At 51.0% G+C, this 24,269-nt stretch overlaps 3 protein-coding genes across 4 annotated transcripts in view; 1 reads left to right on the top strand and 2 right to left on the bottom strand.

Moving 5' to 3' along the window:
* The window catches only part of LOC122365501 (mucin-17-like), a 35,420-nt gene extending 26,013 nt beyond the window's left edge, over window positions 1–9,407 (top strand). For both annotated transcript variants that reach the window (XM_043336768.1, XM_043336769.1), the window contains 10 exons: window positions 1,229–1,322; window positions 1,749–1,896; window positions 2,181–2,643; window positions 3,053–3,153; window positions 3,448–5,860; window positions 6,152–6,263; window positions 6,977–7,155; window positions 8,069–8,168; window positions 8,424–8,567; window positions 9,069–9,407. In XM_043336768.1, coding sequence (XP_043192703.1) covers window positions 1,229–1,322; window positions 1,749–1,896; window positions 2,181–2,643; window positions 3,053–3,153; window positions 3,448–5,860; window positions 6,152–6,263; window positions 6,977–7,155; window positions 8,069–8,168; window positions 8,424–8,567; window positions 9,069–9,149 — 3,835 coding nt within the window. In that variant the 3' untranslated portion in view covers window positions 9,150–9,407. The remainder of the gene's footprint in view (window positions 1–1,228; window positions 1,323–1,748; window positions 1,897–2,180; window positions 2,644–3,052; window positions 3,154–3,447; window positions 5,861–6,151; window positions 6,264–6,976; window positions 7,156–8,068; window positions 8,169–8,423; window positions 8,568–9,068) is intronic.
* Window positions 9,408–15,266: 5,859 nt separating this feature from the next.
* Window positions 15,267–20,378, bottom strand: LOC122365486 (myelin transcription factor 1-like). Its single transcript, XM_043336744.1, has 10 exons — window positions 20,006–20,378; window positions 19,627–19,745; window positions 19,177–19,321; window positions 18,632–18,974; window positions 18,076–18,304; window positions 17,315–17,398; window positions 16,881–17,012; window positions 16,392–16,618; window positions 16,065–16,195; window positions 15,267–15,798 (listed from the first exon to the last, which is right to left on the bottom strand). Exons 1-10 carry the CDS (start codon window positions 20,276–20,278, stop codon window positions 15,532–15,534), a joined length of 1,950 nt encoding a protein of 649 aa, XP_043192679.1. The 5' UTR covers window positions 20,279–20,378; the 3' UTR covers window positions 15,267–15,531.
* Window positions 20,379–20,772: 394 nt separating this feature from the next.
* LOC122365488 lies at window positions 20,773–23,412 on the bottom strand. Its single transcript, XM_043336746.1, has 5 exons — window positions 23,276–23,412; window positions 22,791–22,888; window positions 22,064–22,476; window positions 21,777–21,889; window positions 20,773–20,833 (listed from the first exon to the last, which is right to left on the bottom strand). Exons 2-5 carry the CDS (start codon window positions 22,795–22,797, stop codon window positions 20,773–20,775), a joined length of 594 nt encoding a protein of 197 aa, XP_043192681.1. The 5' UTR covers window positions 22,798–22,888; window positions 23,276–23,412.
* Between the last annotated feature and the right edge of the window lie 857 nt (window positions 23,413–24,269).

Genomic DNA, 24,269 nt, shown 5'->3' with positions numbered 1-24,269 from the left:
ATTTGGCTCGCGATGATTCAGATCGGACGGCAACGGCTCAGTTAAATCTGGATAGTGTTCAGTCCTGTTTATAGTGAAGTGTAAACGTTGCCCTTGCCTTCCCCTGTTGCCATAACACCTGCGCCACAGTGTAAATCTGCAATGTTTCGACGAGCCGCTTTCATTCCTATGACGTCATCCTGGCCGTATCAGATGACATGGTATTCCGTTGGCGGAGTATTTATTTGCATCTTCTCTGCCTTGATAGTTGATGTTGTTCCGGTGCCCTGAAAATCAGTCTCTCTCCTCTCCTCTCCTCTCCTCTCCTCTCCTCTCCTCTCCTCTCCTCTCCTCTCCTCTCCTCTCCTCTCCTCTCCTCTCCTCTCCTCTCCTCTCCTCTCCTCTCCTCTCCTCTCCTCTCATCTCATCTCATCTCCTCTCATCTCATCTCATCTCATCTCATCTCATCTCATCTCATCTCATCTCATCTCATCTCATCTCATCTCATCTCATCTCATCTCATCTCATCTCATCTCATCTCCTCTTCTCTCCTCTCCTCTCCTCTTCTCTCCGCTCCTCTCCTCTCCTCTCCTCTCCTAGCTCTCCTCTCCTCTCTTCTCTTCTCTTCTCCCCTCCCCTCCTCTCCTCTCCTCTCCTCTCCTCTCCTCTCCTCTCCTCTCCTCTCCTCTCCTCTCCTCTCCTCTCCTCTCCTCTCCTCTCCTCTCCTCCCCTCCTCCCTCCTCTCCTCCCCTCTCCTCCCCTCTCCTCTCCTCTCCTCTCCTCTCCTCTCCTCTCCTCTCCTCTCCTCTCCTCTCCTCTCCTCTCCTCTCCTCCCCTCTCCTCTCCTCTCCTCTCCTCTCCTCTCCTCTCCTCTCCTCTCCTCTCCTCTCCTCTCCTCTCCTCTCCTCTCCTCTCCTCTCCTCTCCTCTCCTCTCCTCTCCTCTCCTCTCCTCTCCTCTCCTCTCCTCTCCTCTCCTCTCCTCTCCTCTCCTCTCCTCTTCTCTTCTCTTCTCTCTCTCTCTCTCTCTCTCTCTCTCTCTCTCTCTCTCTCTCTCTCTCTCTCTCTCTCTCTCTCTCTCTCTCTCTCTCTCTCTCTCTCTCTCTCGCTTCCATTTCCTCAACTTTATTTTCCATCCCTGCTCTGGTTGTGCATTCGCCCGGGCTTAGACATCTGTCTGCTCTGTGCAGTCTGTTTTCCTGTCAGCTGCTGTTGCCTCTATGCCCTGACGTTTCTCTCTGTTCTGTGCAGTGTGAACTTATTCGTCGAGGACCGCAAGTGTCACGTGGGCCCCATTCCGCTCCGGCTGTCACCTCTGATGGCCGTGCACGAGCTCAAAACGCAGGTCAGTACCGACTGGAGGGTGGGAGCGATGGGGGATGAGCTTGGTGAGCTGGAGGGAGCAAGGATTGTACAATGAATGCAATGATAAAGCAATGGAGCGTTGCATTGCTGCTCTGAGTCTTACACGAATATCAGTAAATGGCGCCTAGCCGCCTACTTCCCTCCATGGCATCTCGGGATTTATGCGTTATAGCTGGACCTAGTCCTTAATTGTTTTCCCTTTCATTTGAGTCGAATGCCAGCGTGCCGTAGAAACGCGTCATTAGCCGTGTATATATCCGACCCTCGACCTCCAACCTAAGGTCACTGACTACATGACCCATGACCTGTGCCCTTATCCTTGACCCGTGACCGAGGGCCCGTGGTTTCTTACCCCAGACTACTGACCCATGACTTCTTACCTGTAACCCGCCCTCTCGTCGGTCAGATTGAGCGCGACTATGCGCTGCCGGTGTCGTGCCAGCGCTGGATCCTGGACAGCCGGCTGGTGGAACCAGAGGCCGAACAGCGCAGTCTGGTGGAGAGTGGGGTCAGCGACGGGTCGGCCGTGTACTTGTACCTTACCGTACCACCAGGTCAGTACTGTACCTGACTGTACCACCAGGTCAGTACTTTGCTCCACTGTACAGCCAGGTCAGCAGTCAGCACTGAACTTCCACCGTACCGTCAAGTGCTAGTAGTGTATCGATGAGTCATTGTCCATGTTGCTCGTTCTTCAAAAATCGCTCTCGGTACGAAATGCCTCTTCCAAAAACTAGCGATTATTTTTCCATATTTTATACAGAGGAAAGTCCGTAGTTTTTTTTTTATCTCACTGCAATAACAGAGCCTCTCACACGAGTTTTTCTTGTGTCGGCAGGGGCGGCCGACGTCTACCGGGACCGACCCATCTCCACGGCTGCTCTGTTCCGCGCCACGCCGCCGCCCAGCGCCCCCGAGCCCGCTCCCGCCCCTGCCCCCGAGTCCGCCCCCGCCCCCGCCCGGGCCACGGCGGGCGGCCGACAACCGTCAGCCAGCGGCGACGAGTTTCACGACGCCGACGATGGCTCGGAAGGCGCTTCGACGGCGACGACGACGGCAATTAAGGCACGTGACGTCAAGCGAAGTTCCGTCACGGACGCTGCACAGAGTCCCTCAAAGGGAGAGACGGTTGAGAATGGGGTCCAAAGCCGGAGTCGGCTATCGGGCGTGCCGAACGGAGTGGACGCGGAGACTTGCATGAGTGATGTGACATCTACCGGCGGAGATGGGAAACAGAAGTGCTGTGATGCGACGGAAGGGGCGCGCGTGTCGCCGGTGGAGAGGCGAGCCGATGCGGAGGTGTAAGTATGGCGTTTTGCCAAAAATTTGGCATGTTGATAAACTGCTTGAATCGCTCTAATAACAATAAAGGCATGATCTATGTTTTGTGTAGTTTGTTGAGCACCCATACAGCCGCCTTTACCCTGGTAGATTAGCCGAACCCAATTTTGCACGACCCACGATTGAGCATTTTAGAGGACCTACGTCAAAACCCACGATGAAATTTGACGCTGCAAGAAGACAGTTTTTCAATCTCAATAGATAGACAGCTATCCCCCAGAGGCAGCTAGGCAGCCCACGACGAAAGATATCAAAGTACGGATTTGTTTAAATGCACACCTAGGAACTTCCAATGACCGCGGGGGCTTTGTTCCCCTGCCAAGTGACGTCAGTAGCGTTGACTCCAGTGACGTCACCGTGTTCCGGCAGGCCGCCGCCGCTGCCTGCCAAGAGGCGCCAGCTGACGGGCGTGACGTCACCGCCGGGCTCGCTGCAACTGTGCACAGCTGCGGACGCCGAGCTCAATAGAGGTGCGTGACTTCGCTGCGGAGAATGGAATGACAGGGCTCAGCATGACCCTGCTTTGAGATTTTCTGCGTCTTGTACCATGTTTTATAGATGAATCTGGCATCCAAATGAGATTACAGAGATGATTGTGTTATTGTCAACTTTTCCTTGATCATAATTTGTTATCAACGTGCGTAAATGACGGTAATTAATATGCCTATTAAGGTTGATATCGGTTCCATCCCATTAGTAAGGTGTACCAGTCACCAGATGTGCTCTGATTTCATTCAAATATACGCTCTTATCTCCTATTTCAGAGCGGGATCTCAGCTCTACATCAGGTGGCGGCTCCACCCAGCAGACCTCAGCCAGGGAGCGCTCGCCACCAACCGGCACCGTACCCTCCCTGCCAGCGGTCTCCCATCCCCTCCCCACCACTCCAGACCCTTCAACCGCTGCTGCCGCAAGGTCGGGGTCTGTACAGACTGCCGAGACAGTGTTCGATGGTGGATCCACGTTCGAACAGAGCGGTCTATTGGCGGTGCGCGATGGGGCCTCTCCTCCGCCCCCGTTGCCTGCCAAACAGCGCTCACCGAGCTCTCTGAGGCGGCGTGAGACGGTGGAGAAAGCAGGGAGCGGCATCGACCAATCGATAGCGGGGCATGTGTCAGGACAGGCGTCATCAAGTCAGGTGCCACCAGGACAGGTGTCATCAAGTCAGGTGTCATCAGGACAGGCGTCATCAAGTCAGGTTTCATCCGACCATCTGTCACCAGAACAGTCGTCTGCCAGACGCGTACAACCGGAGCCAGGTGGCGCATCGCTCAAGCTACCGGGTATCGCCGCCCTGGTTCTGCGAGACGACGGGACGCCCATGAATGCTGCATCAGCGGGGAGCGGGGTTAGGACGACAGACGTGACAGTGTCGTCTCTGCAGGGTAGGGCTGCGCCCTCCACGGCGGGGTTTGGATCGGCGGTGCCTGGAACGAGGACGGACGGTGATTCTGGGGACAAGAAAAGCTGCAGCGGACCAAGCTCGTCTCAGCTGACGAATGGTGTAGCGTATGGTGACCAAGGACCGGTAGGTAGCCAGAATTCGAAACTGGCCCCCGTTAAAACCTCGACTCAATCGTCTATGAAGTCTGATTTGTCACCATTTACAACGCAGAAGCCCATTACGGGTACGGGCGTCCATACCAATGCCTACATTTCTTCCATTTCGTCAACCGCTAATACTGGTTCTAACGATACATACAGTAGTCCACCGACCTCCCCCACGCCATCCACATCTTCCACTGCCTTTGCCACGTCCTCTTCCCCCTCAGCATCCGCATCTCCTGCCCCCACCCCTGCCCCTACTAGTCGGAATACAGCCAGCTCCTCTGTGACAGTGATGACGGCTTTAGCACCTGATATGCACTCCGAACCAATGAAGGCCCTCTCACTGGCCGCCTGCGCAGCTGTGAAGGTGACCAGTCCACCGGCTACACTCATGGCGCCAGGCGTGGCTGAACTTACAGTACATTCGAAGGTGGCGTCTGACGTCACAGGAAAGCCAAAGGCTGACGTAACAGAAAAGCCGAAGACTGGTCTATCTGAGGTTAAGACTCAGTCAAAGTCGGTGCAAGCACCCAATGGGACTGTTCCTCAGCATAATGATTGTGGCGCCAGGGAAACTACATTAGTGAAAGGGAAGGAACAAGCGGATGAGAAACACTCTCCAGAGGGAGCTTCGCTGATGAATGGTGTAGTGTATGGATCGGAGAAGGTTTTGGCGACAAAGGCAGAGTCATTCAGGGGCTCTGATGTTCTACAGAGTCCTGGTTTAGTGAGAAGCGTAGTGAGCAGTGTCACGGGTAAGGTATCTACTGATGCCTCTTCTACTGCCAAGGAAGCGAATGTTGCAGCTCCTGTTAGCAATGCCGGGAAGGCCGGCAGTACATCTCCTCTGAATGCTGCTATTCCCGACAAGAAAGGCCCCTCCCCGAGTGGTAAAGTAGCCTCTCCGGTTTCCCGTGTTCCAGTCGCGACTTCTCGGCTAGCGAACTCTTCTGTGAAGAAGGCAGAACCCTCTAGTACCTCCAAAGAGGTGGATGCGAGTCCTAAAACTTCATGTTCCACTGCCAAGGCTACTGCCTCACCAGCAAATGCGACAACGATCTCAAAAACCGGCGCCGTGACCAAGACTTCGTCGCCAGCTGCTAAAACGAGCCCAGACGCCTCTCGATCTCCATCAGGCTCTTCAGCTTCGTCATCAGCTGTTGAGACAGCAAACGCTAAACCCACCACAACGACCGTCCATTCTTCACCCGCCTCCAAAACCACCTCACCTACCACCAAGACCTCACCCCAAGTCACCAGGACGACAGGAGTCGGCTCCAAGTCCTCGCCGATGGCCAGCCGCCGAGCGGGGGCGGGGGCGGTGGCGGCGGCTCGGGCGGTGCGCCGCCAGTCATCCGGCTCTGTCCTGGAAAAAGTGGCGCTCTTCTCCGGTGGAGGCGGAACTACAAGCGGAAGCTCAAGCGGAAGCGGAAGCGGGGCTACAAGCGGAGGTGGAAAGGTGGCGCCTTCGGCCGGTGCGGTACCCAACTCCAACTACGCTGCGCACCTGGAGGCAATGCGCCAGCAGCTGGTGCCGAACGCCGAGCGGTTCGAGTGTCCGGTGTGTATGCTGGACGTGGAGCCGGCGGCCGGCGTGGTGCTGAGGGAGTGTCTGCATATGTTCTGCAGGTGAGCGATGGGAGACTGGGAGGGAAGGGGGAGGGAGACAGCGACAGATAGACTACACGATGATAACGATTATTTTTCCCGTTATCCAGTCTTACATCAAAAGTTGCGTTTCAGAAAGTGATTTCTGGCTTAGTATTTTCACATTGATGTGGTATTAATGTGACTTATGTGCTCGCCATGGTATATAGAAAACGTATGCCAATAAGAAATTAATCATACTTACCTGTGCTTTCTTCTTTCTATGTTGTGACCTTGGTGTTTATTCACCCCTTCCCGCCATTTCGTCTTCAGGGAATGTCTGGAGGGCACAGTGACCCACAGCGACACAGCAGAGGTCAAATGTCCCTACATGAGCCCGGAATACAGCTGCCAGAGTCTCCTACTGGAGATCGAGATCAAAGCGGTAAGTGGGAGTCTGATTCTGAATGATAAGGTGGAGCTGCACACTGTAACGGCTTGATTCGGCACGTATTTTTTATGAGTAGGTAAGTACTTACGATTGCTGGTATTTGTACAGGAAGCGTGATATGATATCTGCGCGGGGGCGGTCAGCATTAGTGACCGTTTTGTAAACTGAGCAGTGTATTCTACTTGTATTCCTGCTCATAGATGGCATTAGCTGTCGGCGCCTGAAGGTGTATACTGTGCCGCACTACACGCAGTTGCCGGCCGGCGGCCCCAGTCCACGCTCCGCTGCTGCAGTTGCAGTGCTGGTTCTTTGGCCGCTCGCTAGATGGCACCAGTAATCTGCGCCTGGAGGGGTAGGCTGTACCGCATTACCTCGAACTGAACGGGAGCTGTGTTGAGCGGCTGCGAAGGAAAATGATGTTTCCAACGCTTGTAAATCCGCTTTTCGCGGCGTTAGATCGCTTTATCATGTCATTTGTGCCCCATATGAAGTTTTGATCCAGCTGCTGTCACTTTCACGCGCTTCGCGGCTTCACACGCAAAGTACGGGGCATCATTCCGGCCGTAATGCTATCCCTGGTGTATGGACATCGTGAAATCGTGAAACCTCTTACCCAAATCTATCTAACTTATTGTGGATGATGAGTCCTAAAGTTTCCAACGCCCAATACCCAATAACCCAATAACACCTTTTTACCCCGCCCTCAGCTGGTGAGTCCGGCCGAGTACGAGCGTCATCTGGCCCGCTCTCTGAACCACGCCAAGGCCAACGCTTCCGACTCGTTCCACTGCCGCTCCCCCAACTGCACCGGCTGGTGCGTGTTCGAGGACAACGTCAACGTCTTCAACTGCCCCGTGTGCCGGCGGCCCAACTGTCTGACCTGCAGGTGAGGGGAGGCGGCGACACGGTGTCGCGGATTGGCGAACGTGAGCGGTGTGTGGTTAGTTTGGAGCGTTTGGGTGTGGTAGTGTGTGGGTAGCTGGTAGTGACTAGTGAGGGGGGCTGGGTTTCTTGTTGTCTAGTTGAGTTAGCTGATTAGGAATGCTTTAGTCTTCTCTCGTTCGCACCAGCACATTATGACAAGGGAAGCTTATTTTTTTTTACGCTCAAGTATTGATATATTTCGTGAAAGTGATGCCACTCGTCTGCCCAGCCAGCAATTCGCTTGGGCTAAACTATGGCAAACGTCGGGTAGCTTGGGCTTATCTTGGGTTTGCCCACTTTGATCAAAACCAATGCATTTTTACTTGGGTTGAGCTTGGGCATGCCGCAGCTATGCCCGAGTGTGGCCAGCTGCAGCTCAGCCCGACATCTGCCCGCGCATCCAAAGCAGGCTCAACTTGGGCGGAGCGCGGGCTGATAAAGCTGGCTGTCTCCTTTGGCTAACTGGTGTAAAGCCGGAGTTTAGCCATACTTGATATGCTGTTCGCGCATGCGCATTTCTGCGCCAGTCACGTTTTGCTCGGGCTTACATCAGGCTACCGCCAACCGTCGCACAACTAGGGCTTAACTACGGCTGTCCGGAGCTCGCAGAGCGGGCATACCTCCGGCGGAGTATGGGCTTTAGTCGGCGTTTTTGTGTCATACGCCGACTTTAGCCCAAGCCCTAGCCGACTTTAGCCCGACTAAAATCTCGGGTAAGCCGCACTTTAGCCTGCTTGGGCCCGGAGTAAAATTGCTGGCTGGGTGGTAGCCTTTCCTCTTAGTACCTACGATCTTGACCTGTATTTATTCAAACGAAGCTCCGATTTTTTCACTGTCCCTGGCTGAGCTGACCGATTAACTGTCGCCACCTACAGAGCCATTCACGAGGACTGTGACTGTAAGACGTACCAGCGGCGACTGCAGGATGAAGCCGAGACCAGTGAGGACGCCAAAAAGACCCAGCAATACCTCGATGTGAGTCCGACCCAGGCTCTGTAACTTTGATATTTAGTCATTGACTGACCACTTTCTTACGATGAATTATGGCGTTTTATCAAGATGTATCGAGTAGTTTACTAAGATTAGAATATTACCAAGATAGATATACCATTACCAAGATTATAAGTAGTTTCATGTAACTCTTTCAGATATGCAGTCGGTACCTGATGAAATTGAAGAAAATGTGTGCACGCTTTCCTGACCTTTTCACAATCATCTATCCATTTTCAGGACATGGTGTCCCGCGGCGACGCGCTGCGCTGTCCCATCTGTGACGTCATACTGATGAAGAAGTGGGGCTGTGACTGGGTGCGCTGCTCCATGTGCAAAAACGAGGTGTGCTGGATCACTGCCCAGCCACGCTGGGGACCCGGGGTGAGTACCGCAGCACTCGACTGGCCGAGATCAAACCGGATCAAACTGGATCGGGACCGGAAAATTAACGTTTGTCAACAAGGACACTGGATAGAGTATGTCCTTTAGCGTATTCAAGGTTTGATTTTGCGTTATAAGATCTTTTTATCAAGTGATTCATTTATAATATGAATAACTTAGCATGCTGACTGTCCGGCAGCGATTTTGATAGGAGTTTCGTTTAACAGCCCACGATTCAAGGCCAGCCGCTGGAAAGAGATCGTTTTTAGTTCATAAAATTGCACATATGCTAGACGCTACTTTGCTTACAATAAACGTAAATCGAGTTGCTACGAGTGGAAGCTAATTGGCGAATTATTAATAGAATTAGAAGATCAAATTTATTTTACAATTTGTTTACAACTTGTTTGCCTAAGTGCTCGAATACGATTTAGAAATAAACCAAGCCTGTCAAGAAACCTATGCACATTTCCATCTCAAAATCGAATATCTACTTTCCAGGGCAAAGGAGACATTTCTGGCGGATGCAAGTGTGGTGTGAACGGAAAGAAATGCCACCCGAAATGTGTTTACTGTCACTGAGCTGAGGTGCGTTTTCGTAGTAATTGGTGAATCTAGTACCGGGCATTATCGTCCATAAATGATTAAGGGCGAAACCGTTATCGTTACGGTTCTGTTGTCACCTATCGTGTGTGCGCGAGGTGCCTTTACTGTGCTTTCACTTGTTGCCAAACTGCTGATTGTGTGTCATTGTGGGTAAGAACGACGCTTATTGTACAAGATAACGCTGCCAGTGATCGTCGAATTTACCAAATATAACATTTTTTTTTTGTACCAGAATTGTAGCTGTTTGCATCAATTGTCAGCCGACTTTGGTTGATAGCCTTGACTTGCGAGTGGCTCAGAGCTAAGTGGCTAGTGGTGGCTATAGAGTGGCTAGAGTGGCTAGAATGCTAAGACATTCTATTATACGCTCTTCAAGTCCTCTATACCTTGAATAAGTCTCTGACAAACAAAACGTCTTTTCCATCGTTTCCTTCGTCCCGAACACACAACGTCAAAGTTCGATACTTATATTTAGCACTGAAGACATTGACAGCACAGGTCTAAGTTTGTGGCGTGTAGTTGTTACGAGAGATGAAACATTTAGCACGACTTCTTCTTCTTCACAACACGGCGTTTCTTCGGTTTCGGCGCTCCGCAGGCACGAGCCTTGGCCTTACGTGAGCTCGACCTCTTCTTCTTGACCCTCCTCGGCTTTGCTCCGCAAGCTCCTCCGGATTTCTTGGAGTGGGACCTCCTCTTCGATCCTTTCCGTCCAGCCTTCTTGGAACCTCTGGACTTGCTGCGTCCACGGCTCGATCCTTTGCTTTTCCTATCGCGCAGGGGCCATATCTTCACGTCGCTGCCATGAATATCCAGCAGGACTTTCTTCATTTTCCCATCACTGCAGGATTTTGAACGCCGAATCATTGCGATGATTCGGTAAAAAAATAAAATTAAACTAAAGAGTCAGGTTTTTGCTCCTATGACGATTCAATTTAGCCTGAAACTGAAACACTTTTTGAATTTTTGATGTCTCGTGAAATACAACAATGCTTATGCGTGAAAAATATTGTTTAGGTCTCACGTTAAGCAGAAATTGTACCACTGCCAGACAGATTCTTTTGGCTAAAGAATATTTGTTCTCATTTTCTATAGAATTTTGAAAACAGATGCATACCTATAGTCACATTTTGTCCTTTTTAGTTGCCTTTTGGTTCATATGTGGTATAATGTCTGATAACTGTGTTTGATACCTAGAATGCTTTCTATAATAATTAATAACTGAACGCCGAGTATAGCTTGTTCAGGGCACTTGATTGTCGAAGCATAATTTTCATCGTGGGGAGCCAGGAGGTGTAATTTTGTATTCTTCTTTCATCATGTTACTCGAAACTTGTGTAACCGAGTGTTATAGATCGGTGTTTAAAGAGATTAACACCGGACGTGGCTGCATAATCGTCCTTAGGTACCTATTGTTTCGCTCCAATAAGGGCTAAGGCTGCCGTGATTGTTTCAACTTTTAATCGGTTTGATTAGGTACGATTTACTGTGGTTATGTTCCCGTTCATTGTGGACTAAATGATGATGTGCTACGATTTCGTTATGCATCTCAGCCGAAGGCAATCATTGGTGCTGGGGCGGGATTGTAACTTTGTATTGACCAGCTAACACATCGGCGCATACCACTCCGTCACACATAAAGCCAAGAATGAAAGAATCACCGACATGACGTCGGCCACCAATCGTGACACACGCGTCACAGTGGCGTCACGCGCGTCACACAGGCCGACGTGGCGCTCGGTGGCACACCTTCTGAAGGGGGGTTCCGTTCAGGCTGGTCGAGCGCGACTGACGCGAGCAGTTTACGGGATGCAGATTCAGACGAACCGACTCGTCACACCCGGTGCAACAGTGCGCTCTCACGCTCGACTAGTGTCTAGTTCACCGCGAAGTGTGCTGCAAGTGAGCTAAGCTAGATTCCATGATGTTGGCGATTAACGGCTGGCGAACATAAAGGAGCATCGGACCAGCGAACCGTTTAGCGCCGCAACTGGATCACTGACGAGTAAAGCAACAACAAATCACTGAATCGATCGGCTCAGGTCAACTCAAATGAGAAAGCTCAGACGAGCGTGATTGGAACATGGATGTTTTGTCACATTTTGATCGTTTGATACCTTATTGTGCTGGTAACGAAATTGAACGTAAATATCAGATGGCATTGAGTTACAGCCCTATTCTAACCGATGACAATGGTTTGCTATTAACCTTCGCCCCAGTGGGGGGGGGGGGGGGGCATATGTTACCACCCTGTCGCGTTTTTTGCGTGTGAATAAAAAACCGCGGCGCGTAGCGCCGCGCCGCTTGGGGTAGCTTTTGGTACATCGATTTTGGACAATGTGTGAAATTTTTGACCCCAGGTCATGTCAGGTCAGGTCACCAGGTCAAGTTAACTGACCAAGCCTAAAAAAAAGTTTGCAATCATGTCCAGCCTGCAGTGTTTGTCAGAAAGGTTTCAAACTTGTTGGATTGCATGCTGTTATGGGCGCCTACAATTTGTATATCTCGGATTTTTTATATCCGTGACCTAAGGTCAGGTCAGTGGCGAAACCTTTCCATTACAAGTCAATGGAGAAAAATGAAAATGCCTCTAGATCCGTGTGTACGCATCGGAACAGTCCAAATATTTCAGAATCACAATGATTTAGTCCACTCGTGATGACCAAGGTGTCATTTTTGCTGATAGCCTCTAGACAGGTCATCCGAGGTCACTTGAGGCTACAAACAGTTTTTTGCCAATAACTCGCGATTGGAAAGAGATAGAACGCTGGGGTTGGTCTCATTGTGTTTGCCTTGTTGAGACGCATCGATTGATATGCAACATGACCTTTTCCGGTAAGGTCATGACCTTGACCTGAGGTCAAATTTTCAACTTGACCTTTCAAGGTCAAATTATAGTTCATTCGACGCGTCTCGGCGAGAGGAACACGATTCTGGCAATAGAAATGTCGTAGCTTTTTGTAGTCGAAAGTTATTGTCGAAAAACACTTTTCGTAAAAACAGCTATTTTTGGACTTTTTGCCCTCTGGAGGCCAAACCGTTGACCTGAGGTCAATATTGATAATGACCTTTTCAAAAGAAGAGTTCAAAAGCTATCGATTGCTCTTTCCTGCGTTATTCTAGCTACCATAGTTCCTGAGATAGCGGCATGTTTTCTGAAAAATATAATGACAATCGGCAAATTTTGACCTTTGATGACCTCTGGTGACCCCAATATTGCTCTAAGGTGAAAAATGACTGAAATACTTTCAAACGTACGCATTGAGAGCTATCGACTGCTTTTTACCGCGTCTTTCTAGCCCTCTTAGTTTTTGAGTTAGAGGTGGGTGGTAACATATGCCCCCCCTCACTAGGGCGAAGTTGGCTGAGACCGCCACTGGGGCGCGGGTTAACAGCAACATGTAACTTTGTGTTTCAAGCTCTTTGTACAGGGTATTCTTGGCTATACAAAACATCGATTCAACATATAATATAGAGGTATGATTACAATATGTACAGGCATTTCAACCATTCAGTCAACAGCAGAGCCACACCTACACCAGCACACATATTGAGGGCTTGCTGACTTCAAGATAGGTAGAGCTTTGGGCAAGGATCCCGCTCTGACATCTGTTGGGCAGTCTCGGAAAAGCGATGCCCTGTGTCAAATTGGCGTGTTCTGCACCAACTTATACTGTGTTGGAATATTTATAGCTTTCCTCCTGCCTGAAACCATGAAACTGACAGACCGTCAGCCAACATGAGGCCCCGAATTTGATTTGCCACTCATATCTCGGCAGAATCTACAAGGTCTTTCGTGGAAATCCTGATGGGTACCTAGTTGCTTATACAGGGTGTCTCAAAAGTTCGTTCACACATTTCCCATGCCAATAAAGCATATAAGAACCGGCCAAAAGTATAAGGTTTTGGTGTCTGTGTGTACACTAGACAAATATGCATGCTTTGACAACTGATTAAGAAGGTTGGAAACCAACCCCTTTGCTGTATCTCCAAAAATATTTGCCCATACCGATTTTTGTTGCTCCGTCAGCTGCCGGAGGCTGATAAAAGGTTACCATCTTTCAAGCTCTTGCAGGGGAATCCCCTGCAGTTTCTGCGTCGGATTTAGTTTTGACTAGCTCCCCGGCAACATCTGATTTTCCCTGAAAGCCGACAGCTTGCATCGACACCATTCTTGAGTATTTTGTAGGCATTCTCTGGCGCTAACTCCTTCATGAATGACTGGCGCCGACATCCCAAGCGCCATTTTCCTTTTCAAAACGACCCCAGTCCTGAACAAACGGGAAGTGCTAGGAGTAAATTTTTCGCATCATATGGTAGCAGAATGTGTCGGACGTCTGTTTCTCAGACACATTGTGCAAATTTTGCAAATTCCAAGCGCTCGTCATTCCCCATGCCAAGACCTTCGCTCGGTTGCGGAATGTTTTCCTCGGGAGATGTTCTGCTTTGTAAACGGCCCAAACCTGTCCATCGTGTGGTTTTATCGGGATTTTGTGTTTAAAAGAAAATTATTCGCTGCAGATCTGCCTCTCGAAACTCCGTTAGATAAAATTTTACAATAACTGACACTTTTGGAGGGTCAGGTGTCCTTGGCATTGACGATTTTTGTGTTATTGTCCCCAAAAATTAGCGTTATAGATATTATAAACAATTTTAAATTATAATTTGTCTTTATTTTACGATGACCTGCACTTTTTGAAAATGGGTAACCTCTGTCTGTGACCTTCTTGCCAATTTTCAATAGTTATGACCGCATTTTCAGCTGCTTTCCGGAACACGAGTCTGCTGTCGTGCGAGGGTCGTTCAAAACGCCGTTAAGTACTGTCTCCACGTGTAAACATTTTCGGTTTTTACGCGTTTTAGCAAACGAGAGTTTTGCGCTTTTTTCGCTTTTTAACAGACGCTTTTGCGAGTTTTGCGAGTTTTTTCGCTTTTTACGGTTTTAGTTTGTCAGTCTTTCAGAACAATTACAATTTCAGAACAATTTCAATTTCAGAGAAAGAACATCTTTCTCCGCCCTTCGTGCGCTGTATGCCGTGGCCCTCTTGTCCCACAGGGCAAGTATCAGGCGCACGGCTTCTATTAACCCCTTGATTTTCGCTGTAAAGATAGGTATAGGGGTATCATCACGTTCCCCTATTGTTATCACCGCTATGACATCAGTTAATTATCAATTATCTGAAATGATCATATATAGTAATATCTGTTATCCATAGACTCACTATGCAATTATTTGACATCCACATCGTCGGAATAGCAACAAAAGTTATTGGTATGGTTGTCTGAGTACTTGCCATGATCATTGGCTTAATCAAATTGCTTTTCATCGCTTTCCACACTTTCCATTGCATCCATTTCACCGTAAAATGGTATTAATAGCAGAAGGATTACCTTCTTATCCTTGTCAAAAACCGGAAAACTTCATTCGATCCAAATGTTTGGATAAAATCGCGCGTTTTACAAATGAGAGTTTTGCGTTTTTTAAAGGTTTTACGAGTTTTGCATGACACAACCTGACGCGTTTTACGAGTTTTGCAGTTTTTTAATTTTATGAAGCCTCGCGTTTTTCGATTTTTGACAAATCTTCCGCCGTGGAGATGGCACCCTGTAATTTAATGGTACAGATCAACGCCGGATCATGAAAAACTCGCAAAACATCAAAAAAGCGTTAAAACGTCATTAAAAACGCGCAAAACATGTACCGTGGAGAACGACCTTTAGTCTCGCATGGTTTCGTCCTTCAAAAATTTTAGCCACCGTTTTTATAAGATGATCATCATGTTGCACTCATCCTCGCCGACACTTAGCCATGTGTCATTTCCGACTGAACCATTCCCATTACTCCTGAAACAGAGAGTTTCACAACATACCCGACTTTGCAACCTACATTTTCGTGCCTGACCCATGGTCAGAGGTGAACCCTTTTTGTGAGCTCATGAAGGGTCGAATGCACTTGAAAACAATGAGACTGCTTGAGGAAGGTTGTCACCAATGCCCATGCAAAATTTCGACTGTTAATTTCTTGTTGATTCAGAATTATTGACAAAAAAGCATGGCTGGTAGGTACCTGTGAACGAACTTTTGAGACACCCTGTACGTGCTTTTACATTATCATTCGGTGGTTGGTTCCAAAACAGCTCTTATCATTCGCCTCAGCTGGGATCTTCCAGCTGTCTCGCGACACCCTCTTTCATTCTGGATCAACAGACACTGAACAAACATCTCAAACATCCTCCTCACGCACCGTTCAAACAAACATAAACAGTAGCACCAAACTCGCCTGGTGCCGCAGAATCGGCACCAGCGCACGCACCACACACTTATCAGCAGCACAAACGTCACCAGTACCTTCGCTAACCTAGATAGGAGTCGGCATCACCGTAAAGTCATGGATAGCCGCCTTCATAGTTTCATAAATCGGCCGGTACTCCTCGGTGGCGCCACCGTCGCCGTACATTCCGTGTAACCGTGTGAAGTACGAGTCGAAGCCGGGGGGCGCCAGCCTTTCGGCAGAGCTGGGGGCCTTCACGTGCTCTAGCAGGGAGATCATGTTGGTCCTGAAGGAGTCGTAGTAGTCGTTGAGGGCCGTGCCGCCCTGGCCGACCGGGGCCGCCGGGTCGGCCACCTGTCGGGTAACGGTGAAGTTAATAAACGAGCGCTGGGACAAGGTGAAAACTCTAAGACGCATTTTACTTGTTTATGAACTCGTGAAGGACTTTGTTTGGATCAGGTGGTCATGTAAACATGGTTTACCTACTGAACTGAAAATTTCGCTTGCATGTTCTTCCGTGGTGTCGTAATCATGTGTCGACCAAAAACCACAACACATAACTGATCCAAAGTTACGTTGAGTTTCTGTGAAGCCGGCTCTATGATATATGTGCCACTCACCCGGTTGTCTTTGATCTGGGTGGCCGTAACGGAGAGCCCCGTGCCGTCGGCGGCCGTCGCCGACAGTTTGCTAGCGTCTCCTCCGGGGCGGGCTGTCGCGCCGGCAGCCGCAGTCTCGCCACTCTGAGCTGCTGGAAGAAACGGGACATGGTGTCATATAGTTAATCGAGATGCTTACCACTGGGTAAGAACATGCACATGAACTACGCCAGATCAATCGGATCTACCTAAGCTGCACTCAGCAGTCAAGAGGCTCATATGAAGACGTTATCTCGTGATGCTTTACATCGCTTACGCCTCAACTGTCCGAATTTTCTTTCCACTCACCAGAGGAGCCCCGTCGCCCTGATCCATCTCCTGAGCTCTTTTTCGTGCTGGCCGTGATAGCAGGCGGGTAGGAGCCGCCCATGTAAGGCGCGCCGAACCCTGCTCCGCCCATGTAGGAACCCATGGAGATGGAGTTGATCATCCCCAGACTGGAGTAGGAGCGGTCCGAGGCACCCGACGCGTCCAGAGAGCGTTTGTTGCGGTTGGCCACGGGGCAGCCAGACGCGCTGTGGAGGGAAAGTCTCTTAGTGGAGACACTCAAAAGTTCACTCTTTGTGAGGTTGTAACGTTGAACTTCAACGATTGATCAACGTGAAATAGAATCATCGAATAAACGACAGAAAAAAACATATCAAGTCACAATGACCGACAGCACAAACAACATCAGTGTTAGGCGTCTGTCTGATAGGTATACCTAATCATGTATATTGTATAACGTTTAGCCGCTGAGCTCTGAAACAGGTGACATTTGAACTCCTCCCAACTAACCTGCGGTGACTGAGGAATTTGCCAGTCACATGACCTGAGCCGTCACAGCCGGGTACCGGGCACCTCAGTGGCTCGCTGTCCTGTCCGTCCCGGCGTCCCTTGGGCTTGTTGGCTCGCGGACATCCGGACAAGCTGGCGGATACGCGGATAGTGGTCAGTTCGGACACATGGACTGACAGACACGTGAGGTCTGGTGAAGGCTCAGTCGGCTACAAACGAACTCTCACAGCTGAGCACTTCATCAGTCATCACCCGTGTAAACCCCTAGATCTCGCTGTCTCGGCTGCCGCGGCGGCTTACTGCGAGATAGACTGTACCGCCGAGCTCTGGTGTGTGCGGGCTAGCCTATACTGCGCCACAGCCGACTGGCTCCGACCGCCCGGCCTTTTGGCGTCTGCCTAACGTCTGAGCGCTACCGACTGTCACCCACTCACCTCCTATGCGTGGCGTAGTTTCCAGTAGCATGGCCCATGCCGTCACAGCCGGGCGTGGGACAGGAGATGAGTTCACGGCCGTCCCTGCCGCGAGGGCGCGTGTACGTGAACGGGGTGGACCTGCCGGGAGAGACGGCACCCGTGGTCTCTCTCTCTCTCTCCGTCTGTCTCTCTCTTGGCGAGCATTGGGTAGGGGTGTGGAACGCACGGAGCAGGGGCACAGGCAAACATACAGAACATACAGAGGCATGCAACACTGATCATTGAGGTTGAGATAGAGATGGTTGGTGACGAGCAACAGGCCTGAATTGAAATATTAGGCATTGCTCTTCTAAAGTGGGTTAAGACAAAGCTGCACGTCTCAGCAGCACTGTGACGTCTTTGATTTACGTCTGGAATTTTGCACATATTCGTCCAATGCTAAGCTAATGAAACTAATTTCCGATTTTATTTAATTATCTCTTTCGCGATCATGGCATGAAAATTCATACACCAAAAGCCAAACATTTGAGCACCACGATTGCAACTGAATAACCTATTTTATTTTTAACTTAACTGAGTACACATAAGTTAGTTAGTTTAGCTGCCAGCACACCTCAACAGAATAGTCGTGACTCGATAAAAAAATACGATAAAAAATACACCAACGTCCTCATATATATCGCACTCACACACACACGGACACAAAAGCACCTCAGGCACCTGGGGGCTCTCTCAAACCATTCATCCCCACCCCTCCGGCGCGCCTCCCCGCCACTCACAGGTCTCGCTGCAGCGTGTCGGCTCCGGCGGGCGTCAGCGGCTTGCCGGCCGTACCCACGGAGTACGGCACGGAGTACGGCGAGTACGCCGTGGCCGGGGCGTAGTTGGCCGAGTACGCCGCGCTGTAGTCGGCCGCGCCGTACCCGAAACTCTGGTACGCGGCGCCGTTGTAAGTGGCGCTAGCGTCGTATGTTGGTCGGTGGTAGGTCAGCGAGGTCGAGTATGTCGCTGTGGAAGGAGGGTCGAGTGAGAGGACTGAACCCGACATCGGGGTCACTCAGCATGGGCTTGGACAGCAGCTGTGGATATCTACTGAGCTTATGAAATCAGACGCACCAAAATGGTACCCCAGAATGTGACGTCTAGCGGTAAAATGCGACAGTCGACAAAGACAGAAGTGTGAAAATAATACCCCTCCCCTTTGGCTCTGCGACTCCACTCTCACCCTCTCTCTCTCTCTCCCTCTCTCTCCCTCCCTCTCTCTCTCTCTTTCTCTCTCTCTCTCTCTCTCTCTCTCTCTCTCTCTCTCTCTCTCTCTCTCTCTCTCGGACTCACGAGTGAGCGTACCGCGGTACAGGACGGTCTGTGAGTCGGTGTACTCGAGCGTCTCTTGGTACGTCGGCTGGGACGCAGCGGCGGCGGCAGCGGCAGCGACGACCGTCGGGTCCTGGGCACCCTGCGCGTCGCTCGTCACAGAGAGGTGGCTGGAGCTCACTGGCGGCGGCTGCGGCTGCGGCTGCTGCTGCTGCTGTTGTTGTTGTTGTTGCTGCTGTTGGGCCTGTTGATGTTGGTGTTGTTGTTGTTGATGCTGCTGCTGCTGTTGGTGGTCTTGTGGCTGTTGCGTCATCTGCTGCTGTTGTGACGTAGCCGCCGCGTAGTCGTCTCTTGAATACATCACCTACAAAGGCAAGAATCATCATTGGCATACGGAGCTTGGTAAAGAGGCGGCACAAAAAAAAAATCCTCAGTGTCGATTATATCCCCGAAAATATCACTTCATACCAACGAAAGCAAGTCTGTAGTGTATAGTGTGTATGAAACAAAAATGATATCTCCAATGAAAATAAAACTTAAGCCGATTATTTGTCCTCACTCCTCACCTGATTGTGAGAAACACACTCCATGGCGCGCCCGAGGCTGAAGTCGACCGGCGAGTTGTTTGAAAAGTCCACTGGCTCCGTTTGCTCTCCGAATGATGACTGGGACTCGACCCTCGGCGGAGGGCTGTACGCCGGGCTGCTGGGGCTGAAAACGGAGAAGCAGGGTGGAACTTCGGTAACGTGCAGACTAGAGAGAAAGAGATGAACGGTACTTACTTGCAAAATAGATTAGAACCAGTCCATAAAACTACCTCATTGATGGAAACCAGAAAAGCGTGGCAAAGACATGGACTAAGGACATTTATATCGGTGTGTAGACATTTTCAAATTTTTGAGTGATCGGCCGTCCTCTCCACGGTCTCAGTACCCTCCGAGATCCTGATATACTCTACGTGGCTCCATCGCTCACTAAGTCCTCCCGTTGCCCTCTCCACGTTCCAGCCATCTTACCCGAGTGCCATTTGCTGCCTGGGCATGGTGAGGTCGAGCGTCTGGTTCTGTGGACTGCCAAGCTGAGGGCTGGATCGGCCGTGAGGGGAGGTGCCGCCCACACGGGGACTGGTCGCTCCCTGAGGGTACACAGGTCACATAGTCGTGGAGGGACTGAGAGTATTATGCTGCGGGTCTCTTTTTCGTCGTTTAGTGTAGGGATTAGTATAACAATCTCTTCAAGGAGGAATTGATCGGCAACTTCCGTCCAGATCAGGAAGGGTTTGCACGAGGGTAAGACGCAAAGTCTGCTGACTTTTGACCTGAAGGGGCTAGCACAGACATACGAGATCGCGAGGGCCTGTTGCTGTATTTCCATTCGGTGTCCCTCAGCCCTCACCTGGACGGGCTCGTAGGCAGTCGGTGGCATCAGGGCCGCCTCCGGGTGGTACCTCTGCTCCGGGTACACCTCGTACCCGCCGTACCCGTTCATCGAGTACAGCGACGTCATCGACGACATCACAGACACCTGCTGCAGGGCCGCTGTCGGCGCCAGCGGTGACGGATGACGCACCGCCGGCGTCATCACGCTGGGTGTCATCAGCGCCGCCGTGGCCGTGGTGTATGTGTAGCCGCCGCTGCCCGCCGCCGCCGAGGGCTCGCGTGACGTCATTGTGACGTAGGAGGCCGGTGGTAGGGGCTGCAGAGACCGCGGTGGAGGTGCGGAATAGGGCAGCGAGGTGGCCAGCCCGGAGGAGGAGGAGGTCACATCGGAGGCGGCCGGCGGCGGCGCGGCGCTTAGAGAGCTGTCAGATGAGCTGTCGGCGGACAAACAGGCGGAGTGGTTGTTTGTTTTCTCGGTTTTATTGAATATTTTCGCATATTTAGACATCAGACAGTCTGGGATCAGTGCAAAAGCTATGCAGCTTATTTCATGGCACCTTTCCCTCACACACACTAGCTCATTAACACGTCATTCGCGACAAGAAAAAAAAACATCGGGCGCAACACAGATGATGATCTAGGTGAAGTTTTCATAACGAATTAATGGTCAGTACTGTCAGCGGACCAACGGGCGGACAGACGGACGGTCAGGGCAGTCAGCGGACAGAAAGAGCTGTCAGCGGACAGACATACGGGCGGCCAGGGCCGTCAGTGGACAGGCTGTCAGCAGTCGGGACTGTCAGCGCCCAGCGGACAGACACGGGCGAATTTGAACGGGTGGATACTGTCATGGACAGACGGACAGACAGGACTGTCAGCGGACAGACGGACGATCAGCGCTACCAGCGGACAGACATACGGGCGGTCAGGGCCGTCAGCGGACAGGCTGTTAGCAGCCGGGACTGTTAGCGCCCAGCGGACAGACAAACGGGCTATCAGACTGTCATTGGACAAACGGACTGTCAGGGCTATCAGCAGAAACGATGGGAGGACAGACGGACAGATAGAACTGTCAGCGGACAGACGGACAGACAGACGGAAGAAAAGGGCAGTCAGCGGACAAACGGGCGGCCAGGTCTGCCAGCGTACAGAAAGAGCTGTCAGCAGACATACGGGCGGCCAGGTCTGTCAGCGGACAGGGCTGTCATCAGACATACGGGCAGACTGTCAGCGGTCAGAGCAGTCAGCGAAAAGACTATCAGGGTACAGACGGGCGGTCAGGGCTGTCACACGCCGGATGCCAGCCGCCAGAACAATGGTTCGCCTGTCAGACCGTAAGTGGCGAGCGGTAAAAGTTCAGCGGACGTTGTCAAAACGTCTCATTGTTGGGCCAACTTTTCGGCAGCTCGGTCGATAGCGCCGGTTCGGTTCGTGTTCAGAATCTCCGAAATACTGCGGATGTGGCAAAACGTACACAACTTTATAAGCAGTGAGAAATAAATTATAGTAGATTGATAGCAAGCTCTACAACAGGAACAAATTGATAATCGTGATTTTAATTTCGCGTGCTTTGATTTACGTGTTATGCCACACAAATTTAACGGATATCACATAGCTCAGGAGAAGAAGGATCGATTTTCGCGAACCAAAGCACAAAACCCCTTGCATACCTATGGGTGGCCGCAAAATGCAAATTGGGGAAGTAAAAACCCACACAGGAAACCATGAACATATTAAAGTGCATCATCATGAATACGCAAAGCTGTTCCTGCAGCCCTTCCACCCACCTTGCCACGGCGGTCCGGCCGGCCAGCTGCGCTGTCACGTCGTACTGAGCCGCTGCCGCCGGCCGCACCGGCTCTGGCCGCTTGTAGAAGTCTCCGTAGTAGCCATACCGCGACTGAGCGGCGTCATACTCGGACGCGAGGCCTGTGTAGGCGGACCTAGTCTCTCCTAGCGACCCGACCTGGGGCGCCGGAGGGGCCTCCTGTGCTGCTGCCGCCGCCGCCGCCTGCGCAGCCGCTGCTGCTGCCGCGGCCGCTGCGACCTCCGCGGGCGCCGAGTCCTCCGTTACCATGGTAACGGTCAGGTGGGCCGGCAGGGAGGCCGCCACGGCCGGTAGCTGTGGTCGCAGCTCTGATGTCACGGCCGGGGGCGCTGCACACACCGGTACGGGAGTCACCACGGCTCCCGCAGCCGGAGCCGTTACCGGCGGAGCCGTGGGCGCGGGAGCTGCCGGTGCCGCACGGTCATTCTTGAGCTCGAGGATCGTGCGCGAGCTCTCCTGGTCGTCTGGCTCGAGCAGCACCTGATCATCGGCCACACGCTGCACCGTTTTCTGCTCGCCGAAGTCGTTGCTCAACCCAGCGAACAGTGGTACGGCGTCTGAGGCCAGCCGACGCCCCTCCGCGTCCAGGGGCGCGAAGCCACCGCTAGCACCCATCTCAGCCTGGCGTCCCGGCGGCAGGGTCGACTTGAAGCCGCTTCCTGAGCACGGGGTCAGGAGCTGTGTCAATAGTCTGCGCCATTTGGTCGAGCAGTACGTACCTTACAACTGTGGTCAAGCTAAAGGATACGGCAATAGCTTAGTTCTCCCTCTCACCCCCACCCACATATTGACCAGTGATTTCATGTTAAAATTGGACGATCTCGACCGGGCAACTCAACCGTAGATGAAGGGACAGGGACTGGGCTACCCGTCAGCATTGTTCGTTCGATTTATCAGCCACATTTGTCCATCCTTCTGTTTGTCATTCAGCTATAGCCTAATCCGTCCGCCATCGACACATTTCCGTCCTTACCGGCCATCCCAAGAGCTGTCTGGGCCAGCAGAGTTCTGTGCTTCTGTTCCCGGGCGGCCTGCTTGTTGACAGCTGCCAGTGGACAGCCCGACAGTGACCTGACACAGGAAGGGTATCAGTCAATCACGGGGGCGAACGTCATCAGTTACTGTGTGGTTTGTGACACGATATACGTGAAGCTGCGCATCGCTCAGTAAGCTGCATGATATTTCCCGCTGGAAGTTTTATGTGAAGTGCCAAAAAGTAATTAGTTTAACACTTTTTAATGAACCCATCTATGATGATCCTCAGGCCCATCTATGACCCATCTACGTCATGACCTGACCATTCATGTGACGTACGACTGATCTAACCCCGGATATGACCTTTGACTTACTGATGACTGTGTACTGTGTATGTAGTATGTAGTTGTGTACGACTCACGTTGACAGAACCTCAAATGTGACCTTTGGCTGACCTGACCTCAGATGTGACCTCCGACTGACCTGTGAGTGGTGCGACTCGTGCTGACATGACCTCTGCCGCTGCAGCCAGGCGTAGGACACTTCAGAATTGTCTCGTACTGGGCTAGAACTGTCAGGGAAATAAGTTAGTGGAGGGCAGTAGAAAGCACAAGCGACTGTAAACGCAAGCGCGATCGTGACGGTTGGGAAATAAGTATGTACCTATATGCATGCTGACTTCTTCAAAGGAATAAGTTACTGCGAATGGCTTTGAATGCTTCTCGAAGTTTAACTTCTAGCACACGAGGCTGATTCGTTCACTCTTAAAAAGTTCACATTTCCGTAAACATGATGAAAGAATAATGCACTCATGTCTCATGAATTGGGTTCAATCACGCCGGGTACCTAATTATCATCGTGAAAAAAAATGCGTTTGCGAAGGGATCGTACGTCTTGCAGGTTTTTTATATCCATGATTCATTGCCCAACGTTTACTACAGCAATGCTACTTTCTTAGACATTGCAGGCAAAACCTGTTTTTTTTGCTAAATTTGCAAATAAGAGCACGAACATCACATTATAAAACATGAATAACATTAAATGAAAACGAAACAAGAAGACGGGTGAACCAATAAACGGCAGCATAACTTAATTATAAGATACTACTGAGTGGTGCATCCGGTGCATCAAGGTTAGGTGCTGTATTAATGTAACGTAGCTGTGTATTATGTAAGAGTTTGCAGCTGAAAAATAAAATAAATCGATCAATACCTACTAAACAGATAAACAACAGAAAACCCGCCCCAACTTACTTTCGGGCGTCACTTTGTCCCTCCTTGGACATCCTGATAGGCTGCTTGAAAGTAGGGACATTTCTTACAGCACATGCGCAACACTCGTTTTCGAACTGTAGTGCACCTTCGGTTTAATCCGCACTGGTAGCACATTGCGTACCTATAACGTTCACAAAGATGACCCCGCATCCTTCCCTCTATCATTACTCTCCCTCTCTTTGTTCCCCTCTCCGCCCCGCCCA

This window comes from Amphibalanus amphitrite, unplaced genomic scaffold (genome assembly GCF_019059575.1).
Source record: "Amphibalanus amphitrite isolate SeventyFive unplaced genomic scaffold, NRLGWU_Aamphi_draft 000744F_arrow, whole genome shotgun sequence".
In the NCBI taxonomy this organism is placed as follows: domain Eukaryota; kingdom Metazoa; phylum Arthropoda; class Thecostraca; order Balanomorpha; family Balanidae; genus Amphibalanus; species Amphibalanus amphitrite.
Note: the sequence above shows the minus strand (reverse complement) of the source record. Positions and strands in the feature narration are given on the sequence as shown.